Raw genomic sequence first — 22,268 nt, 5'->3', positions numbered from 1 at the left:
CATATATTTTCATGTTTTGTATACAACAATTTTCATATGAAAATATAAATCTCAGCACCACATTGAATTGTAACTATTAATATTATTATTTTTATAACTATGTTAAGAGACATTGTCTCGCTGCACCTGATGTAGGAGACTAGAATAAATAGCATCACGTCATAATATATTATTATTGTTTATATAATTATCGAGACAGCAGCAAGATTCCGCTAAGACGCCGCTTGTCCAAGTTCTCGATATCTTCATAACACGGTTTTGCAGATGGCATGAAGTAGCCGTTATTGCCATTGTCGAAACCTCTAAGCTGAGGTTATGTAAATTAGCACGCTAGAATGAATTCTTAATGGGTACTCTTCAAAGCTTCGAGTAGAGCAATGATGAAAGCTTTTTGTTGAGTATTGACTGTGTTCGCCAAAGTTTATGGTTCCTTGCAGATTTTGGTATTGAGCTTGCTGGTACGATGAGTACACGTTATCAATGTTCATCAACTTTTTGAAGCGAATGGAACTTTCTTTTTTGTATATGGCCTGAAACTGGCTGCGTCAAGTCCTCCCATTACCAAAATATCGTTTGTCGACTGTTACAAGTCTAGTCCAGTTGCGTTACAGACGAAATGAAAGTTTCATACAGCGGACCGAACTAGAAACAATACATTTACTTAATGTTCACATAATCCTTAGATTAATGTCCCTCAGTATTCTTTAGCCTGTCATTTTAGCTTATGATTCATCAAATAAGACGAACGCACCATAAATCACTACATCATTCGGTTGATTGCGTAAGAATCGAGGCTGTGATATCCAACGACGTATCCATTTGTAGCTCTATTCACTCATCATCTTTATCAGCCTGAGGTGTAAGCTCACAGGCCTTAAAAAGTTCCTCCGGTGTGTATCCTAGCATACTTTTCAAGTCACACACAAATCTATATACATATCGTTTGCCGGCCGTCTTATGTATAATATTCTTGTCGTAATAATACCGCAAACCACGGCTTAGCTTCTCATAGTTCATTTTCGGTTTGTTTTTCCGGATCCCCCATCGCCTGGCAACCTCGTCAGGGTCCGTCAACTTGAATTCCCAGTCAGTACCAGTCCAGCATATAAATGACTGACAGCTCTTATCGGTGAGCAGCTCTAGGAGAAACTGCCAGAGCTGTATTGGGCCAGAACCTGCAAGAAGAAACGACTCCAAATTTTGCTGTCTGTTTCCATAAGTCTGTTTATGTGAGAAGTTGCTTAGCAAATACCAACAGCTGAGTCTTCAGTGATTTATTAAATGACCTTGATATTGTAGCCTGTAAGGTTAAATACAAAGCCTATAGTTCAACAATTCCATTTAAATGAGAGTATAACCTCCATTGAGGCTGCATTACTGTTTGAATGTTGTACACAGGAATCGTGTGCAACTGACAGCTTGTCATATTAGGTTACGAATCAGATATAATTCCTGCAAATAGCACAAATTAAAACAGTTAACTTATAGAGCCAACTTCAACATATCTTTACGAGAGCTAGTACAGTGCGTGCCCTACTGGCGGAGCTGTATTTCTACCACCCTAGCAATTAGCCATAACACTACTGTCCCTCCTCCATCTTTACGAGAGCTAGTACAGTGCGTGCCCTACTGGCGGAGCTGTATTTCTACCACCCTGGCAATTAGCCATAACACTACTGTCCCTCCTCCATCTTTACGAGAGCTAGTACAGTGCGTGCCCTACTGGCGGAGCTGTATTTCTACCACCCTAGCAATTAGCCATAACACTACTGTCCCTCCTCCATCTTTACGAGAGCTAGTACAGTGCGTGCCCTACTGGCGGAGCTGTATTTCTACCACCCTGGCAATTAGCCATAACACTACTGTCCCTCCTCCATCTTTTTTGTGTTTGCTATTTAAAAATATCCTATTTCTTTTAGATAGCAGGTCTATTTTATAAAATTTCAAGTTCTAGACTGAACAATCGGATTAAAGGAGAGATTATTCCAGAATGTCGCAAGCCCTGAGTATCATGTTCAAATGTCCAGGCTATAGGCATGATGTAGTCAATGAAGTGATGAGCTTCACACAAGCTAAATGCAAACAGGAACATTCTGCCATCGATATGCAGCAATTAATGAGAATTCCGCGCTAAAAGTTTTTGCATCTGAGATATCTCTGCGGTCAGAATAACCATTTAACAGACAAAAACACATAAAATTTATTAAATAATTGACCAATTAAAATATTTTGTGTCGATACCTTATAAATGGCATTCCACAATTTACCTAAGATGCTTATTGGCTGATGAATAACGTAACGTCATTGCGGAAACACTTACTAGAATAACCGGGCAATGCTGAGTTGTTTATGTTTGGTTTTGTGTCGAGTGGAGATCCGATTCTTTGAGGTACAGGAGGCCAAAGCGAAGAGACAGGCCAGCCATCCCTCCCTGGCCAGTGACAGTCTGGCATTGGCTGGTGGCAGCTCATTGGAGAAAAGAACTTCTCTTCTGGATAGAGAGTTGGTACAAGGTGAGAATGTTTCGGCACTAAAACAAATACAAAAACACAACCAATCACAAACTTATCGATAGATCCTCAAAAAGCCTAAAAAATTGCTCTTGGTTAGGGAGATTTTGCATGAGATCTGTTTGAAATATCTAAATAAGCTTGAATCAAAATCAAACAAATAGATAACTATTATGAACTTTGCTGATATTAAAACTTTTGCGATTGCAGTATAATGTTATTTCTATTGATAGATTTAAATAGACTGATACTCCTTAGCAGTGGGTATGCAAAACTCTAGGAGTAAGACAAGTTTTTATGATGAATATTAAGCATCTTAACCAAAGTTCTTCAAAAGCCTCAGACAATGAAAAAAAGCACAGAGCTATAAATACTTTTGTTAGTCAAAGAGGTAGTTGACTACATAACTGCATCAAAACAAAGTTTTTCATCGACCTGTGTAATCTCTTGATTCGCATTGCTCACCCTTCACGCACAAAACTGACGGGAATCTGCGGAAATGCGTTCGCACAAATTTGCATTCATACTTATGATACAAACAGAAATAATTGACTTAAACTTTTTGTTTTGCTTGACCAATGTAAGCCGTATTGCAGGTGGGTACAGTTACAGTGTCCAAAGTAAACTAGAATTAAGAGCTACAAAAATGAGGCGGTCCAAAAGGCTCTATAATGCCAGCACAGCTTATAAAGGCTGGTTTCAAAACATTGATGCCAAAATACTTCGATGATCGTCGATGATAACAATGTTCATGATAAGTCGATGATAACAATGTTCATGCTATCATAAACGCACGCCACTGTTTGCTTCCATTTTTACTTTTTTTAAATTTTTTCTGAAGGAACCTTTTTCTTAGCGCGTGTTCGAAGCAAATACTAGTCTCGCAGCAACTAGCTCAAACGGAAATATATAGATAAAGCCATTTGCGACAGCGAATCATCATCGATGAAATGGTGCACATTGTACAGGCTGGCATCGATTCTTGACAGACCATCGGGAAAGTTTGCAGCCGTCAAACTTTCCCGACGTATCCGTGTTCGTTCGCCGATGCCATCGGTTCACAGTACACGTAGTAGACGGTGAATGCCGAAAGGAACTGTGTGTAAATATATTATGAGAATTATATTATATGTAATAAATATAGTGTAAACCAGTCTTAAGTGACAGCAAACAGGATACAATTAATCAGGAGGCTTAACAGTAATCCATCAAGGCTAACCCGGAGCTAAGATATAACTCTACTTATATTACAAACACTATATATATATACAAACGATAATCTGCAGGAAATTAAGGATTGCATAAATCCCTTAATATACTACTGCAGCTAATCAATGCATTGAAAGAGAGTTGAGTGAAAAGTCATAAGACGCTAAAGGAAACACACGGCTTTGATAAACGGACCTCAGTAGTTTAACCTGAGGGCTTGTAGGTAGTTCTGGCCTGTTAGTAAATCAATTTGTACTTTGGAAACTATAAAAAAGCACTAAAGTCTAATACTTTTGTTAAAGATGACCTTATACAATATTTTAGTAAACTTTATCAGAAAGTATCGATATTTTTCTACCGTTTGAGATGGTTTTTGATGTTTGAGGTGATCGGGCTGCCAGGATGCTTCAAGATTACAATTGACAAAACTTCATCGCAATTAAAATGACCCGAAGAAAACAAGTGCGAAATGAGTTCACTAGTTGTTATCGTTGCGATAGTTGATCGGCTATTGCGTTCAAGTTGCTGAGTTACGTGTCTCTATTCTGTTGGTCTCTTTGCTAAGATAGATCTCATAATCACAAGTTCGCTTGATCTGAGCGTTTTAACCGCGATCAGTTTTCTCAATTTTATTCTTGAAACATCCTGGCAATCGGATCAACTCAAACATCAAAATTAATCGCATTTGATAGAAAAATACCTTTCCTTTTTGATAGAGCTTACTAAAAATCTGTGCAAGCTCATCTTTACATCAGAAAAAAGGGAATTATGACACATCGCTTCACACTTTTGATAACTTACTCATATCATTAAGAAACTCTGGAGGTGGTTTGTACTTTTCTTCATGGCAATGTTGGTAGTATTCGGGATTGCTTGTGTCATAGCACTGACTCATCATGTTCGGCGGGGCAGCGGCTAAGGGTCCGGGTAGGGAAGGTGCTGTATACGACCCGTCATAGGACGTTGTGTGCCTAAGAGGAGCGTGACCATTGGTTCCGTGCATCAGTTGTGGATGGGTCCCTGAGGTGATCTTCTCCAAAGGCCGTGAGTAAGCTGCAAGCAGGCAACATCGCTCTTACAGTGCCAGTGCAAAGTAGTAAAGGGTTATGGGGGATTAGAGAGTTAAGTATACAAAGCCTCGTTAACCGAGCTACCAACTGCCTTATGCAAAACACAGGAAGGCCGAGCCGAGAGTCAAAGGCAATATAGAAATAATCCTAGATTATGACATTTTCACAGAAGATTATCAGTATAGAAAGCTCTCAGACAGACGACAACGATTGCTAGTCATGCCACGCGGTGGTTGTCTGCGGCCAACTTACTGTCTACAGAAACGGTTCTCCTTACAGCGTTATGCTGTCGCAGTGTAGCTACGGTATGCTGCCCTTGGACATGGTGAGGCGGGGTAGGAGACCCTGCATGATGATGCACTAGTGGTGAGGTCTGTCGTGATGGGGAATACACTGAAAAACAAAAATATTATCTAAAAATGGGTTAATCGCATGGTTTTGCATATTTCAAGCTGGAGAAACTAGAAAAGGAAAGGCGAGGCAATGACAAATCAGACAAAAGCAACCAAATCTTCATACTCAAGCCCATCTCAGTGGGCTCGGTTCATCATTTCAATTTGAAAATGACGGCAAAAAATTAACGAGAAAATAATGGCTTTCTATGGTTCTGATATAGAGGTGTTTAACAGGAACCGGAACAGGACCAGGGTAACAAATGCTAAGCGATGTGCGTACAATCTACACTCAATATGCATAAACTTTACAGATTCACAGAAAATGTGCGGAGAGTAAACAGGCTTCTTGATGATGTCTACTAACTGTACAGGGATCAGAAATAATACAGTACTGACCAAACAGTCTCCTAGTTTCTGTGACAAGACTTGAAGCACACTTAGATATTTGAGAAAAGACTGTAATCTGATGGTCACAAGGGCTTTCCAATATATAATGATATACTTTTACATAATTACATAATTATATATATAATGATATACTTATACATATATATATATAATTATATATAAGAATATAATTATAAATGTAGCCATAGTGCAACATTTTTCCTGGGCCAAAAATTCTATGCAGCAGTAAAATTAACCTATTTCCAGCATGGCTGCCGGCTCATATTGCATGTTATTCACATTATTATTATGATTTTATGGATAGGAGGTTCTGCAAAGGTTATACTATTGTCAAAAGTTCTGTCAGATTCAATAAACATTGCATAAATGTTGAAGGAGGGAACCATAGGATAGAGCCAGCCGATGCTACTAGTTTGGTGAAAAAGCAAACTGATCTGCAGGGAACTTACTTCAAAAAAAGAATGCCAGACTCGCAGCTGACTGAAGCTAAGATAGAATATGATTGGTTATCGTAATGACTGACAACAAATGACAAAATATAAAGTTAATTGCCCGACTACCATCCTGGGTGACAAGCACCGAACATATTAATAACAGATTCCCAAACTCTGTAGTTTTGTTGTAAGTTTTTTGGCAAGCAGACGTATAAAATAGTCGCTGGATCTCACATTTGGATTTTTCCTCCTCGTAGACAGCTGTCGGACTCATCGAGCTAGCCGTGCTGATGTCGCTGTAAGATTTCTGTAGTGTCATCGAAGCCAACTTTTTTGTCTCTACCTCTAACAAACCATAGCAAACGTTGTTACAAATGTAATCAAAACTCTGGGCAAGCCTCCAATATCAGACTTACTGACACTATCCGATGCCTAATGTGAGCTACTTAAATGAGATTATTTAGCTGCTTAGGTTAGTCTATGTCTCAGGTCATGCGCGTTCATCTGTCCACTCAAACCAGCTACTGATGGATTAGAATTAAAGTCAATCCTTCAGACGAATCTTCTGTACAGTGGAGCTACTGCAAATTTATACAACTTGCTCGTATTCCTTGTTTGTACCCAATAAATCCAGTCACGCGCAGAGAGACCACTCTATAACCATTTAAACTTTTACAAGCTAATCAAAACGCCTTTTTGTCTAGGTATCAAAACTGTATAAGTCACTAACTTATAGAGAGAAGCGAAATTTATGAGGAAAAAATAAGAGAAGGTAACTAGAGTACTACAGAGAAAGTAAGGGTACTACAGTGAAGGGATTATATAACCTAAACAGAAGAGATTCTACAAATCTGTGTTTCGGAGAGATCTCAGGCGTAATTAATAGACACTCTGTCACCGCCGTCATTATATGAGCCAAGTTCTCATTGACGTATTGACACACATTGCCATAAAGCAAGATTTATTATTCACAAAATTTTCATTTTATCACCGAAACCTTCAGATAATCGTGTGCGCTTCAGAGAAGCCTTGTAAACCATTTAACAGTATAAGATGTGCGAGCAGGATTACCACAGCACTGATTAAAAAGTGAATTAGTCATAGACTGAAGTCCTGTGTACAGCTGTCGGTAAGTAAGTGGAGCTCTGAACCAGCTCTCATTTGTACTTTTAAAAATCTCTCAAGCTAGACTGTGAACTTTGATGAAAGATTGTGGTAAAATTGCAAGCATATAAATAACCAGACACAAATTTTAAGGTAGGTTGGTGTTTGTAACAGAAAATTTATCATTTAATTTTTTTTGCATAAATTGTTCAAAGTACGCTTACCTGTCAACATTAAATTGACCAATAGTGTTTATGTTTGTTATGATATAATAAACAATGATATAAGGTAATTATAAAAAAAGCATTTTAATTGGGATTGAGACTAAGTTCTGAGATGTAGTTTAGAATAGATAAAGAATGTGGGTGTTGTCTTACCTTGACGGAGCATCATAAGATGTTCCCATATTATATCACAAGCATAGTTGGGTGGAGAGAGATCACAAAATGTCTTTTTTCCCATTTTGAGCAGTGTCTGTCCTGAGTATTGCGCATAAGTGCTAATGGAAACTTGGCCTTCCATGTTAAACTCTTTGAGAACCCAGTCTAACCAGGACCGGACATGCTCTGGAGACCACATTTCAGGATCTACAAAGGGCAAATTTTTATGTTTGTAGCTAAATAATCATCCTCTCTTTACAGACAAGCTTCCAAGCGAGTCAACAAAGGGTTTTCCAGTTAGCACACAGGGATCTATCCGAGTTATACAATCCTAAGATTATAGAGGTACTTGTGTGTAACTAGGCTCTAGAAAACTAGCTTGGGCTCCCAACAACAATTATTGAACAGAGGCTACAACAAACACCATAGCAACAACTATTCCTGCACTACTAAGGAAACTCGCAACATTTGTTAACTTATATTTGTATATTTAATCATATATGATTTATAGATATATTTATTTATTATTGATTTACTTAGATATGTGATGAACATGCTTAGCAACATTTTCACTAAATTATAAATTATACAAACTTTTTAGAGAAACTGCGAGAGCTGTTATAGAACAAAGTAGAGGTGGTACACTATGACTCATAAAACCATTATAAAATGTAAACAAAATATGAAAACATAATAAAATGTTGGGCTGAAAGAGAACTGACCTTGTGGAATGCCATACTGCTGAGTAAAACTGATAAAGGAGTTCCTGCTAGATCTCATAATATGGAGAAAGGAATCAAGCATCTTTTGGTCGGAGTGTGGAGTAAGTGGCAAGAGATGACTCCCACCACTGGCGTTGCTCTCTGAAATTACAGCATTTGTTGCGAGTTGAACAGGAGGACAAGGATGAAAGCAAATCATAAAATCTCTTCCGATTTAAAAAAGAAAGTTTTTCTTTTAATTGAGTTAAACAGAAAAATCATGTATTAGTAGTGATAAATTTGTGAGAAAATGCAGGCAAGGGTTTATAACAACTATTTTAGACCAGCTAATGATACATCAAGCGAATATGTGATGATATTTTACATAATATAATGTCCGTGCAAAGCACATCAAATAAGTAGAATATGTTGCTTTATATAGAGCAAGCTGCACCTTTTTTTGCTTACATTTTTGTGAAATAAAAAGATGCCATGCATCTACATGCTTCTGTTGATACAAGTAATTTTAAAAGCGAATTCTCAACTTGGACAAAAATGAACCTTTCTAGACATTTACAACAAACGCTTTCTTAGAGACGAAAATAAAGAATTTTGAAGAGCGATGAGAGACCGGGAATAAACAGGAGCTAGAAAGAAATACGAGAGAAGAAGAGCTTGGCCGAGATAAGAGATAAGGGTGTGTAACGTGGAAACATCTTGTCAGGCTAAGCGATGACAGCTTCAACGCACGTTGTATCAATAAGGATAATCCTCGCTTTAAACCCAATCGTTTTCAACTTATCCTTCTGAAGGAAGAGCGATTGCACCACGAGCATTGTTACATAGACAACCAGCTGATAGGACGAGAGGTAGTGAGTCATACGCTGTAAACTAGCCTCTATTTGAGTCAGCAACATCACAAACTTGTTTACGCTTCGATTAAGTATCATAAATACACATTTTATATACATTTCTGAGTATGCATAAACTCTAGGTATAATTAGAGCCTATAAACATGAAATTCTGGCAGTCAAACGAGGAATAGGGTAACGGTAGCTAAGCGTCAGGTCATAAGCTAGAAATATGCATGACTTGTCCCTAACAGGATTGCATAAGTGCACTAGAGCCTCGAAGTAACATTTAAATTTATGCAAAATGCGGCAAAAAGGTGAGCGAGAAAGATGAGCGAGTGCAGCAGGGCTTCTAGCTAGACGCGAACCAATATTCACACCTCAGACCTAATCTATTGCGACAGAGATATAGAGAGCAGCCCAACCTTCAGACAGTGAGCAATCCTCCAAGAAATTATCAGCGAGAAGATTTGGCGAATTCTGGAGGTGATTGGCTGGAGGGATGAGAATAGAAGGTAGAACGTGTTGGTTGTACTGCTTGTGTGATCTAGCCAAAGTCATCGTAGTGCTAGTGGCTAGCCCGTCTACCCTGAGCTCACAAGATATCGTATCAACACTTTCCCTCCTCAGCGCCTACTGAACGCAACGTCCCTCATTCAGGTTGATCGAGGCTTGCAATCCAAATGATTTATTGCTCTCTCTTATTGTCGTCAAAATGCGGATTAGCTAAAAAATTTTACCACGGACCTATTGCTTTAGAATATTTCAACCACTAAGAATTGGAGATGAACGGCTTGCACTGCACAGCCTATCCGCTGTACTGATCTTGTTTGGTTGCTTGCCTCTGGCTACTCCAAATCCTGGCCAACTGCCAATAGTGCTAGCCACTGCATCGTCATAGCAACCCAGGCTGCCCTATCATAGGTTAAAACCATATGAATGAAGGCGTACCCAACGCTACCAGATAAAAAATTAAAAAAATCATTTAAAGGCTGCCAGGAGCCACCTCGCTGTTTATGATTATTTGGCTAAGGCAGAAATCCCTGCATCTGCAAAGCTGGAACAATATAAAAAATGTTCCTTCGCAGTACGCTTGGAGCCGGCTATGGTATTTTTTGCTGCATATAAACAGAAGCAATGTTTGAAGAAGCATCAGAAATGGGATAAGAATAGATGTGGTCAGAGAAACATAACATTGAGCAACGAGCAATAGGGCAGACCAGTCGATCAGTTAAAATATTGCAATTTAGCTGAAGCTATGCAGACCAGGGTTTTCAGGACACGAGTTGAACATGGGGCGTCGACCAATAGGCTCGTGGCGGACAAATCACGCATGCGTTTTTACAACAATTCACACGAACTCGCTATCGTTTAATAACACCTATGCTATATATTAGCTAATCGAGTTACCTTGTCAGGAAAAATTTCGACGACTATCATTTATTTTTATTTGTCTTAAAAATGATTAGCCTAATAGTGGCCTAACGTTTCCAGCAAATTACAACTAAAGTTGCGTTCACATCAGTCAATTTACAAACCGAGTTTTTGTGGCTGATTTCTGAATGGTTTTATGGGAACAATCGGCTAGATTTTTTTCGTTCACACTAGGCTGAGTTTGGACCGAGATTTTGGGCGATTTTGCACCGCTTAGCTTATCACTAATAATGCATAACTTTCGGGAGGACAATCTTTTGCGAACACAATATTTTAAAACTATTATAGCAACGCGTAATAATTGAAGCTGATGCTTCAATTATTACACCGTTGCTTTAATCAGGGTCACTTTACACTGGTCACTCTTGACTGGTCACTTTATACTGGTCACTTTATACTGGTCACTTTATACTGGTCACTTTATACTGGTCACTTTATACTGGTCACTTTATACTGGTCACTTTATACTGGTCACTCTTGACTGGTCACTTTATACTGGTCACTTTATACTGGTCACTTTATAATGGTCACTCTTGACTGGTCACTTCATACTGGTCACTTTAGACTGGTCACTTTATAGCGGTCACTTTATACTGGTCACTTTATACTGGTCACTCTAGACTGGTCACTCTAGACTGGTCACTCTAGACTGGTCACTCTAAACTGGTCACATAACTCTACCACTGTCGCAACAGCCAAATACCGTAGGTCTAATTGATAGTGATAATTTTTTATCAGAGCCAGAAAGTTACGAAACTTTCACCGCTAGTTACTAATCAGAGATTTTTAGATATATAATGATGATCTACTGTCCTAAACCTTCTTAGCAATAAAACTTAAGAACAGAAGAATAAAACAGCATTTCGAAAAGAAAAATGCACTGGACTATTCTAGAAGCTTTTGATGCACTGACATCTGTCTGAAACCAGCAAGCTTCTGATTGGTCAACAAATCATAGCAACCTTGAACAGACAGCCTATTTATGACCTAACCAATACACCCAAATTATTTCCAATTGATGGTCAGAATCATTCACCAATCATATGTAGGGACAAAGTTTCACATAGTCTATTTATAGAACATTGGTCTGTTTTGTCCAAATATAGGGATTTATTATTGAATAGTTTTTGCTAACAATTTTCGTAATGTTTACAGCACTAATGTTGCTTTTGGCAGCTACTATGAGTCAGCGTATTAAATATCTGTAACACAGCCTCAGAGCTGTTACACAAAGCCTCAGAGCTGTAACACATATCCTCAGGTAATGCATTTTGCAGTCATGCTTCAAAAAAGCTTAAACCATAACTGTCACGAACAACTTTTATTGTATTTTCTAGGTAAATCAGACACACTGATTCCGATTTTGTACTCAAAATAAAGATTAGTCCACTAACCTTCAAAGTCATTTAGGCTTTTTTAAAGCGTTTCAATATCCGTTTCGAAAACAACACAATCGGCATTACAAGCTCCGCCCATAAATATGTGACGAAACCTAGCTTTTTCAGAAACGGAAGTTAGGAAAGTTTAGTCCGATTTAAAATAATAAAGATGGGTGTCTTAAAACCCATTATTATCTAAATCCAGCCTGTAAAATAATTTCAGTTTTTTATGAAAGGGATATAAACTATTTAAAATTGCTCGCAGCTTGTTACATGATGTTTAAATGGGCTGGACGCCGAGAAAAATGAGCTCAAAAATCGCGGTTTTATCACGAGCTAGCGTTGTTATCGCGCTTTTTAAATATGCAATGCTAAATAGCTTATCTACCTTTCAGAAAAGACTGATATTATTTTTAAAGCTGGATTTAGATATTAATAGATTTTAAAACACCCATCTCTATTATTCTAAATCGGTCTAAACATCTCTACGTAACTTCTGTTCCTAAAAAGCTAGGTTACGTCAAGTATTTATGGGCGGAGCTTGTTATGCCGATCGTGTTGTTTTCGAGACCGATATTAAAACGCTATAAAAAATCCTTTATTACTCTGAAAGTTAGTGGCCTAATCTTTATTTTGATTACAAAATCGGAATCAGCATGTCTGATTTACCTAGTAAATACGATAAAAGTTGTTCGTGGCAGTTATGGTTTAATTCATTTTTTAACATTTAGGGTAACTTGACAGTTAAATTTAAAATTTCTACAGAGCAAATGTGTTTTTGAAATAAATTTAGCCAAAAATAAAAGCCATAAATTGTACGCCGAAAGCCATACCTTTCAACAACTGCAAAATATCTAGTTTAAAATAAAAATAAAGTCTAGAGCCAATTAGGAGAAACGCTATCTCAACTAAATGCTTAGCAAATTCAAGGATCAACTCAACTCAAATGGCAAACTAATTCAACTTGATGTTTTCCCATCTACTTTCATGATTTATGATTATTAATACATAATAAATATTACAGTAGCTAAACAGCCTAAACCAAACATAAAGGTACACTAGAGCGATGACCATCTACCCAGAAACTAGTCGGTATATGATGATAAGCAAATTGTTTGCTTATCAACACATGCTAAGGGTGCTTGTTTGCTAAAAACACGTTGTACAACTTAATAATTCCTGATTTCTGTTTTTTTTTCTTTTGTTATGTAATGAAAATCATCCATTTGTTGATGATTGCTAGTGCCAATAACAAGTTATACATACGATTCACATGAATTTATACGGATGAAGAGTGCGTTGAGAAATCATGAGTCACTTGTTGTTATTTTTTTAACCGGTAGTTAATGCTGACACACTTCCTGTTTACAGTTTTTATGGAGTGATACATGTAGTTATTTTGGCTACAGAGAAACAGTCCTAGATGTCAACAAAATGTTACCAAAATGTCCAAGTATATGATGGTAGTTTTCTCAGCAAAACTTTTACAAAGCATTGAAGTTCAGCTATTGGCTAGTAATATGTCACACACGCATAGTAACCTAATTCAAAGATTAGAGACAATTCTATTTGAAAAACTTGTTATTCAATTTTACTGTAACTACAACTGATGTGAAGAATCATCAAATCCTCCGTCACATTTGCAGTTAACTATGAATTGTTGTTTTTTCTGCAGCTGAAATAAACAGGTTCTAATGTAAACTCTGCAAGAGGATGATCACTCAGGTCAGAAGAATTTTCTGGTTTTCAAGGCATCGCTTCATTCTTATTCTTAGAAGTGAAAGGAAATGATGACTACAAGTTACTGATTTTCAGTTTTTGTGCGCGCATACAGCACAAGTTTGCATTTTAAATGGTAAACTACTTCAAGTATGTTTTAATAGCATATCTGAATAGAGGAGACTCAGAGCTTCATTTTGGTATATAGTAAGTACAACCTCAAAAGATTGACGAGCAACTATGACACCATGTTTATTGAAATTTGTCAAAAGTCTAAGGCAGCTCATTTATTTTTCACACCACTGTAGATAGTGTTACTGAAATGGCATATCTATAAAGATTTATTACTGCTTTAGTGATTAACTTACAACTTTTTTTAAATTTTACAAAGAGCCAATGCCGTAACAAACTAGACCAAAAAGCAGAACAAAAGGTTTGATCACATGACAGGCATGACAAAGGAAACGTCCAGCGGTAAGCAGAAAGAGACCAACTACAAAATATGGCTATTTTTCAGAAGATACGGACGAGTATTCAGAGTTATTATTGCCTATGTACGAGAAGAATTGTGAGAATGATACAGTTGCACATATTACTGTTATAATACTACTGCTAATTATATTACATATTACTATTATAATACTATAATATTCATAATAATTTGTTTGTATTTAAAATAAGCTGTATGAGATCCTGTCTCTGTTCTAGTAACTTTCTGAAAATTGAGCCGTAGCGTAACCTTTTTACAAGGAATTTATCCAAACTTTTATTAAGCAGATATTTCTGAAGAGCTTCTACTGGTTAGAGGTTCACTTTCAATAAAATGAAAAAGCTATTCCATATTTGTTACCAGGTACAGATAAATTTAACCTAGTTAAATTGATAACGAGTTACTCACGGAGCAGGGAATATTTGACAAAACATTTTGAGCATTAGTTCCTTGCATGCTCCATAAATTTAATTTTCTTTTGATATCAACTGCTATTATGCAAATTAAATGCAAACAAAATAGATCAATAGATTAATTTTTTCATCAATTTATTGTCTATCGTAAACGTAAGGCAAAAACATCTAATTTGTGTTGAAATCTGTAAACATTTAAAAATAGACAAATTTTGTAACAAAACATTGTTTTCATCACTATCAACCTCTGCCATTTCCTCTCTGTTTCACCTTTTCATCACACTTACACGTACATCTCTGCTCAAATTGTGAAATGTAAAATTTGATAACCTTCATACTGATATTAACACTGAAATGTTAAGGAGACTCTGTTCCTGGTGGTGCAAGATCTTTTAGCAAAGGAGCAAGGCGAGATAAAGATCTGATACTGATGGCTAAAGCATATTAATCAAAAATGAATGGTTGATACGATAAATTGTATGTAAACAGGTAAATATTACAGTTATAGAACTAGAAAGGCAATGGTTCAGCCATAGTGAACGCTAGTGTCAGGTAAGTTGGGTGGGTCGATAGCACTACCGATAACAAAAGCGTGACTGCTACACAGGAAAGAAGTTTCCTGCTATAGAGCAAGATAACATCTCCAACCCATGGATCTGTTTGAGCCACTAATCTCTACTGCAACTTTCATAATAGAAACCGAGTCCCCAGGGTGGTAGCTTGTACTCCAGATTTTATTTACGGGAGCACAAATCCTAATTAAACAAACATTAATTTGGTTGCGACGCGATTGGCCGGCTTGACGGGCTGAGAACTTAGCGTGATTGTTTATTGGTTAATAAGTTAGTGAATGAGCATCGGCACCACCTGCTTTCACTGATCACAGGCGGAACCCCAAACATCCTGTGAAATGCTTTCAAGGAGTTATAAAAGCTGTGGTCACTGCACCTACTTTGTAGATATTAATTGTACAAATTACAGAAATGTGTATTAGCAATAAGCTATGAGCCTAAATACTGAGAAAGGACCAGTTAATAGACTACCAGCCTAAGAAAGTCATTGACTAAAGTATTCTGGGTAACAAGAGCCCCAGGAATGAAACTCAGACTGTGGAATCTATTAGTCATAATAAACAATGATTACGCTATCTCTCAGCTGTACTTGATCTGGAGATCTCTACTGTCTAACAGAAATATACAACACACAGCGTGTATGAGATAGTCCATATGCTTTCTGTGCATGCAGAGATACAGTGTGAGAAATTATCATGTGTTAACCGCAACAATAACGTCTACAAACACGTTTGTACCAGGATCTGTATAAATAAAAATAGCTAGTGATGGGTGATTCATTATTATTATAATTATTATTATGTTATTATGATTGCTGGCGGCATAAATTATAACACAAAGCCTTATGGATTATTGTATTTTTAGTATTAATATATTTAATACATATTTAATATTTTTGTATTCGAATAGGATGCTCAAGGTCTATATACACCTAGCATTTTGTGGCCAATAGTTCAAGAAGCAACAAAAAGGTCATGTAAAATAATTTGTTTGATTTTTTTATAAAAAATTTCTATTTGGACATCGCAGTCTGTGCATCAGCAGACGATAGTTTAATTTAAGCACATATCTGTCATGGCCGACAATACTGAATAATGTAATTTAGGCTGAATAACTGTGCTTAAATTTCCACAACATGAGTCACAACTTTATCTGTACTTTTAAAGGAATCTCTCTCTTTTTTATGTCAAAATTCCAAGACTATAAGAACTGTCCCATATTGTAATATTTTATGATTCCCAGTTTGTAATCAACTTTTTTAGCAATTTCGCTAAATTGTGTGACATTTACCAAAATCAAGCAGATCCAAGCTTAAGACAAAGCCATGGATCATCAACTTGCCATTAATTAATAATACTCCCTTAACCAGCTAATAAATTATGAATAATATTATAAATCTATTCCAAGGCTGTTTCTGCTAAATTACATTAACCCTATATGATAGCCGCTATCTAGTTAATTAGTAAATACATATCAGATGTCTTTTAGGAAACAATAGCGCCAGCGGGTCCGGTCCGCAGCAGACGGGCATTCACGCGGCCATTCAACGAAAGCAGTATTCGGTTGACACACATGTTTGTAATGTACAAAAGTAGAGAATAATAAAAAATAATTACTTTTGAAAATGATACGATGACCGAGAAAGCTTACCAAAAGAGTGTGCGGTTTGTTGTACATGTGCCAGCTTATCGTCCGCACACGGATGAATAGCAATTGAGACTCTTATAGCTTGTCATTGATATGGAAATCAATGGGCATAAAGTGTGTAAGCTAATGAATGCTTTGTAACTAGAGCCTTGACTCTACCCTGCTTCTTGCCCACCATACATGTAACATTTAGTATCAAACCTGTCCCACTCGGTTCTCTGAGAATATCGTTCATACGCTTATCTCTGATATAAGATTAAATTAATCTGTAGAGATTTAACTGCCCTTAATGATGAACTCGTATGATGAAAGTATCGATATTTTTCTATTATTTGCGATTGTTTTTAATGTTTGAGGCGATCTGACTGCCAGGATGTTTCTTGATTAAAATCTACAAAACTTGATCACAGTTAAAATGCTCAGTAAAAAAAAATGTGCGAAATGACATCACTAGTTGCTATCATCGCTATTATAGCTGATATATCAGCTATAGTTGCATGTATCTCTATTCTGTTGGTCTCTTTACAATTATAGACATCATAATCACACTTTCTTTTGATCTGAGCATTTTTAACCATGATCAAGTTTTTTTCAAATTTAATCTTAAAACATCCTGGCAGTCAGATCACCTCAAGCATCAAAATCAATTGCGGTTGATAGAAAAATATCGATACCTTCTGATAAAATCTATTAAAATTTTTTGTGAGTTCATTTTTAAAATGAGAATCCAGATCATTGTTGCAAAAAATTTTGTAGCAGTTTTTAGAGCTGATTATGTTGAAAATCTTGACTGCTTATTACAAAAAATATTGTTTTCTATTGGTTGTGTTCACGCTTAACATTAAATTGGACCTGCTGGTGGATGTCATATTATTCTTCACAAGGCCTCAGTATGAAAGAAAGTTTGTTATGTTTGTCTTGAAATAAGAGATTCTCTTGCCCTCTGAGCTGGAGATGTCTCCAAAGAGACTGATTTGGCTATAACCGATGTTATGACAACGGTGGAAAACTGTGACTGCTCTCAAAGGTGGCTGCACTTGCCTTATAGAGAAGCTACCAAGAACAACAAATGACACTAACATCTGAAAAAGTGATTGACTTGAACAACAATAAGATATCAGCAAACAACACCATCTCAGTCATCATCTGAGAATTCAAAGTTTCCCATGAAGCTAAGCCATAGGTTGCTGGAAGGGGCCAGATGTTGCTATATATAAAGTTCATCCCATAGCCTGAGGAGTTCAGGTTTGTTAGACAAAAACCTCGGTTGTTGACCAAGGCGTCTTTTACCAAAAACATGCAATAAATTTCACTAACTTCAACGACTGCCCCTAATAGGCCTCAACTCAATCTCGATTTCAGTTATTGGATGGTGTCCTAACCAAACATCTCATAAATTCCTACTACTGCATAGATCATCTTCAACATGTGCATGATAAATCACCGGCAATTTCATACGGTTCTGAAGCACATCATCTTATTAAGTTCTAACCAATTTTAAAATGCACTTAAAGTTAGATGCGCGCGTGACAAATCCATTAGCGCCCCGTAATGGACTTTGTTTGCTAAGGCTTTCCTGAAAAGTGTTATAATTTCTAAAAATGAACTTGCACAATATTTTTAAAGATTTTGTCAGAAAGTATCGGTACTTGTCTATTATTTACGATTGTTTTTGATGTTTGAGGTGATTTGACTGCTAAGATATTTCAAACTTAAAATCGACAAAACTTGATCGTGGTTAAAACGTTCCGAAAAAAAGTGCCGAAATGACGTTGCTAGTTGCTATCGTTGCTATAGTTGATATTGGCTATTGCGTTCAAGTTTCATCGTTATGCGCCTCTATTCTGTCGATCTCTTTGCAACTATAGACGCCATAATCGCGCTTTCGTTTGATCTGAGAGTTTTAACCGCGATAAAGTTTCGACAGATTTAATCTTGAAACATTTTGGCATTCAGATCACCTCAAACATCAAAAACAATTGCAAATGATAGAAAAAAAACCGATACTTTCTGATAAAATATACTAAAATTTTGTGTAGGTTCATCCTTGAAAGAATGCCATACTTTCGGCATCTGACAATGACCGGCAGCGTGCGTTACCTGCAGTCATAGAAAGATAGACCAGCGAGTGGAACACTTTACGCTGACTGTTGACCAACTAGTATGATTGATTAGACATTGAATGGGGTTAGGAAGAGCAGAGCCGAGGACTTCTGGCATAGCCAGGTGGGCAGTCAATGGAAAGATAAATGGGGTTGCATTGACAGCTGACATGACTACTGGATGAATAATTTACTGTGTGTTGATGCGAGAAAAGAGAAAACGTTATTAGCGCTATCATAGCCTATAGTGAAGATTCAAGAATGAGTATGACAAAGGGCAGCTACGATTATAGGCATGACAAACTCACGATGGTGATCGATCAGTCGAGAGGTGACGAAAAACTCCCCAAATTGGCAGTCTGCGTAATGCCAAACTTCCCCTACGTGAAGGAATACTATGCTAAAATTACAGTCTGTTCGGCTGGGGGGCTCACAAAAGGTCGCAGAATATAGATTGCGCCCGATTATGTCAAGTTATGGGTAAAAAACGATGACAACTGTCGATGTGTCTGGAATGATGAATTTTATTCATGCATATTTTCAAATGTAGATCAATCGCACGCTCTGGGATCCAATACAACAATTACTACTACAAGGTAGCCACAAGCTTAATAATTTTTTTGAAAATTGATTTTTGATCTTAACTCTTATTAAAAACTGAAAAAGAAACACAAACATGTTTAAAAAGACGGACAGCAGGTAATAGCCAAATTTACCTGCATCATGTGGCAGGGCGATACAAGTGGAGGTCGGCTGTAGGGTGCTGTGAATCACGTCATTTTGTTTCATCTGGCCTGTTGATCCTTCAAAAGGTACGTGAACATGTACTTGTAGCTGTTCTAAGGCCATAAACCGTTCTTCAACCTGGCAAACAGAAGCACATTATATCACCATTTATGCAGCATCCTCGGTATTTCGACTTAATTGTATGCAAAATTATCGACAAACAATATGCTTGCTCAGGAGTCCTAGGAGTACCTGCACCCCAAGTGTATAAGAGCCAAGCATGAACAGTCCTCATCAAATGCAAACAAGAATTCAATGCAGCACAATGATGCTAAGACAAATTCATCGTCTTCTATAATAATAGCAACATCTTTAAAATGCAAATCCAATCCCCCAATGGAGAATCAAAGAATACACAAGAAAAACTATTAGAACGGTTCTGCAGTCCATGAGTTTGTGAAACTATTTTGATCATTCCATCCGCCGACCAACCTGCTGGTGCCTGCCAGAATGGCTGAACTACCAAACTCTCCCAAAACAGTCATATATTCATGGCACTGATGCCCATAGCAATGGTTTGAATTCACGTTGGAGGTCAGCGATTGAAAAAACTTTGGTAGGCTCATACCTGAGAAGGATGTTGCACAACTTCAGATGAGTGATAGCTGGAAGGGCTCGACTGCTCCGAGTGTCCTACCAAATCCGAGCAAGGCGTCAGTTTTGGATGATACATTTTTGCTACTGCAGTTTCGATGTTGTCCATATAGAAATCAGGCGATTCGTCAAAGCTTAGATCTCGTGGAAGCTCTCTGTATATCTCTACTTCCATCATTCCTGCAGAGCATTCAAACGCAGTTGCGGATATGAGAAAAGAACAAATAGCTCTAAGATATCTCTGAAAGATTTTAAGAAACTTTCAGCTATAAATATGAGTGCGCCACAAGCCTGTCTTTGGTGTCAAGTCTAAACTGTTTCTGGTCATCTAGTCGCAGTTTTATAGCAACACCTAGTTTTAACGACCAACTAAGTGTGTTAGCAAGCAATAAAATCCTATTGTAAAATAATAAAATCTGGCTCCGACCTAAAGATAAACAAGAGGAAAATTATTACAAGCCACTAGTCTACAGCGTGTAACAGCAACAAAGCTAATCTTAGAATAATAGCATCACGCTACAGTGAACGCTGACGGCTGCTACAGTCAGCGATGACTGCTGCCACAATGAGCGCTGACAGTTGCTGCAGACATGGCAGCATGCCTTTATCTAAAATTTAAGTAAAGGTACTGAAAGCCTTGATAACTCGTATGTACACTTACCTCACTCCTCGCTCACTAGGGTGGAGGATACCAAAGCACGAAAGTTTTGGAGAGTTGAGATGTCGGCAGCTGAAGGTGTTTGTAGGTCTCAGTGAATGAAAGCAAGAACTACGAGTGTCATTCGGTGATCAAGTGTACAAAGATGCTACCGAGCATATAAGATAACTTTGCTGTTGTGATGGAGATGGATTAGCTAGCGACCGCAAGCTGGGTTACTATTATAGAGCACGGGTTCCATGCGTAATTGCTGGCTGCTTATTGGTTGGCCATTAGGTGTGAATTACCACACGCCGCCTATTTACATGTGCGCACTAATTGCCAAAAATATTAAAACACTTATAGGTGGCAGTAACTCATCCAACTCATTGTGGATAGAATGAATGAATGAAAGACAGTGGCCAAATTACGCAATAACGAATAAATTAAAAGGGAATTAAAGATGTAGGCCTAAACCAAGAATTGCATAATAATTGGTCAAAGGAGAACTCGATGATAAAGCAATCCAACAGCTCATGTAGAGACAATTTGCAAAAACATAAAAGTGTGTGTCAAGAATTTTTGTATAAATTATACGGTCTCCTTTAAGACAAAAGCAAGAAAAAATAAAGTTCTTTATTAGAGGGCTGACTATTGCAAGAGGGTTAGTACAAGGCAAAATGATAAAATATTATCATGATGCAATATTCACACAACAAAGGTGCTCGCAGCGCACAAGGAAATTATAAGCCTTTTGTACAGCTCAACCTCGGATATCAACCACGATATATTTCAGAAGGCTACTTGAAAAGCGATTCGTTTGAATGCCTAAGCAAATTTTCACTTTACCGAAATGTTTTTCGTTCCAAAAAACAAGATAATGAATTATTTTAAGTATTTCACATTATTTTCAACTGCATATTAAGAGTAAAATATTAAGTCTGCTGAATTTCTTATAAATACTAATTTAATAGAATAAACGAGACAGGGGACGTATTGCAGTATCTTTAGCAACTCGCATCCTTTAACTCAGACACACAGACTTGATCTATTAAAGACCGGTGCGCCATTTGCCATTTGTGATTTGCCAGTGGAAAATTTATAATCTTTATTTTCCTTCTGAAGTACCTATTCATTCATTTCTTTCTAATTCTTTTATAGACATTCTCATCAATCTGAATCAATTTAAATTTCTATCATTCTCTTACTCTCTATTACTTTGAAATATACTTACATCTGTCCACCAACTCCCTCGAGTTCATCATCATAATCCATGTATTAACTCCTGTGTCTATGTCCTGTGTCTATGGACAGATATAAGTTTATTTCAGAGTAATAGTGAGTAAGATAATGATAGAAATTTAAGTTGATTCAGATTGATTGATTGATTGATGAGAATGTCTAGAAAAGAATTAGAAAGAAATGAATGAATA

General features: G+C 37.2%; 1 protein-coding gene across 2 annotated transcripts; it reads right to left on the bottom strand.

Moving 5' to 3' along the window:
* Positions 1-821: 821 nt before the first annotated feature.
* On the bottom strand, positions 822-20,976 carry LOC137389632 (protein C-ets-1-like). Of its 2 annotated transcripts, XM_068075691.1 has the most exons (10): positions 20,860-20,976; positions 20,173-20,378; positions 19,535-19,682; positions 8,233-8,373; positions 7,508-7,717; positions 6,261-6,371; positions 5,042-5,182; positions 4,521-4,772; positions 2,321-2,530; positions 822-1,175 (listed from the first exon to the last, which is right to left on the bottom strand). In XM_068075691.1, exons 2-10 carry the CDS (start codon positions 20,374-20,376, stop codon positions 832-834), a joined length of 1,761 nt encoding a protein of 586 aa, XP_067931792.1. In that variant the 5' UTR covers positions 20,377-20,378; positions 20,860-20,976; the 3' UTR covers positions 822-831. The 2 variants fall into 2 exon arrangements, with proteins under 2 accessions (XP_067931792.1, XP_067931793.1); XM_068075692.1 differs by lacking the exons at positions 19,535-19,682; positions 20,173-20,378; positions 20,860-20,976 and adding an exon at positions 9,488-9,855.
* Positions 20,977-22,268: the final 1,292 nt, after the last annotated feature.

Source organism: Watersipora subatra, chromosome 3 (genome assembly GCF_963576615.1).
Source record: "Watersipora subatra chromosome 3, tzWatSuba1.1, whole genome shotgun sequence".
Taxonomy (NCBI): Eukaryota; Metazoa; Bryozoa; class Gymnolaemata; order Cheilostomatida; family Watersiporidae; genus Watersipora; species Watersipora subatra.
The sequence above is the reverse complement of the archived record's forward strand: the minus strand, read 5'-3'. Positions and strand labels throughout refer to the sequence as shown.

Excerpts from the sequence above, each read along its gene's own strand:
- LOC137389632 (XM_068075691.1), bottom strand. The coding sequence starts at position 20,376 with ATGATGGAAGTAGAGATATACAGAGAGCTTCCACGAGATCTAAGCTTT. Across the intron at positions 7,718-8,232 it reads GCAGTATGGCATTCCACAAG|ATCCTGAAATGTGGTCTCCA; the intron begins GTCAGTTCTCTT and ends TGCCCTTTGTAG. Across the intron at positions 5,183-6,260 it reads CGAGGAGGAAAAATCCAAAT|TGTATTCCCCATCACGACAG; the intron begins GTGAGATCCAGC and ends TTTGTTTTTCAG.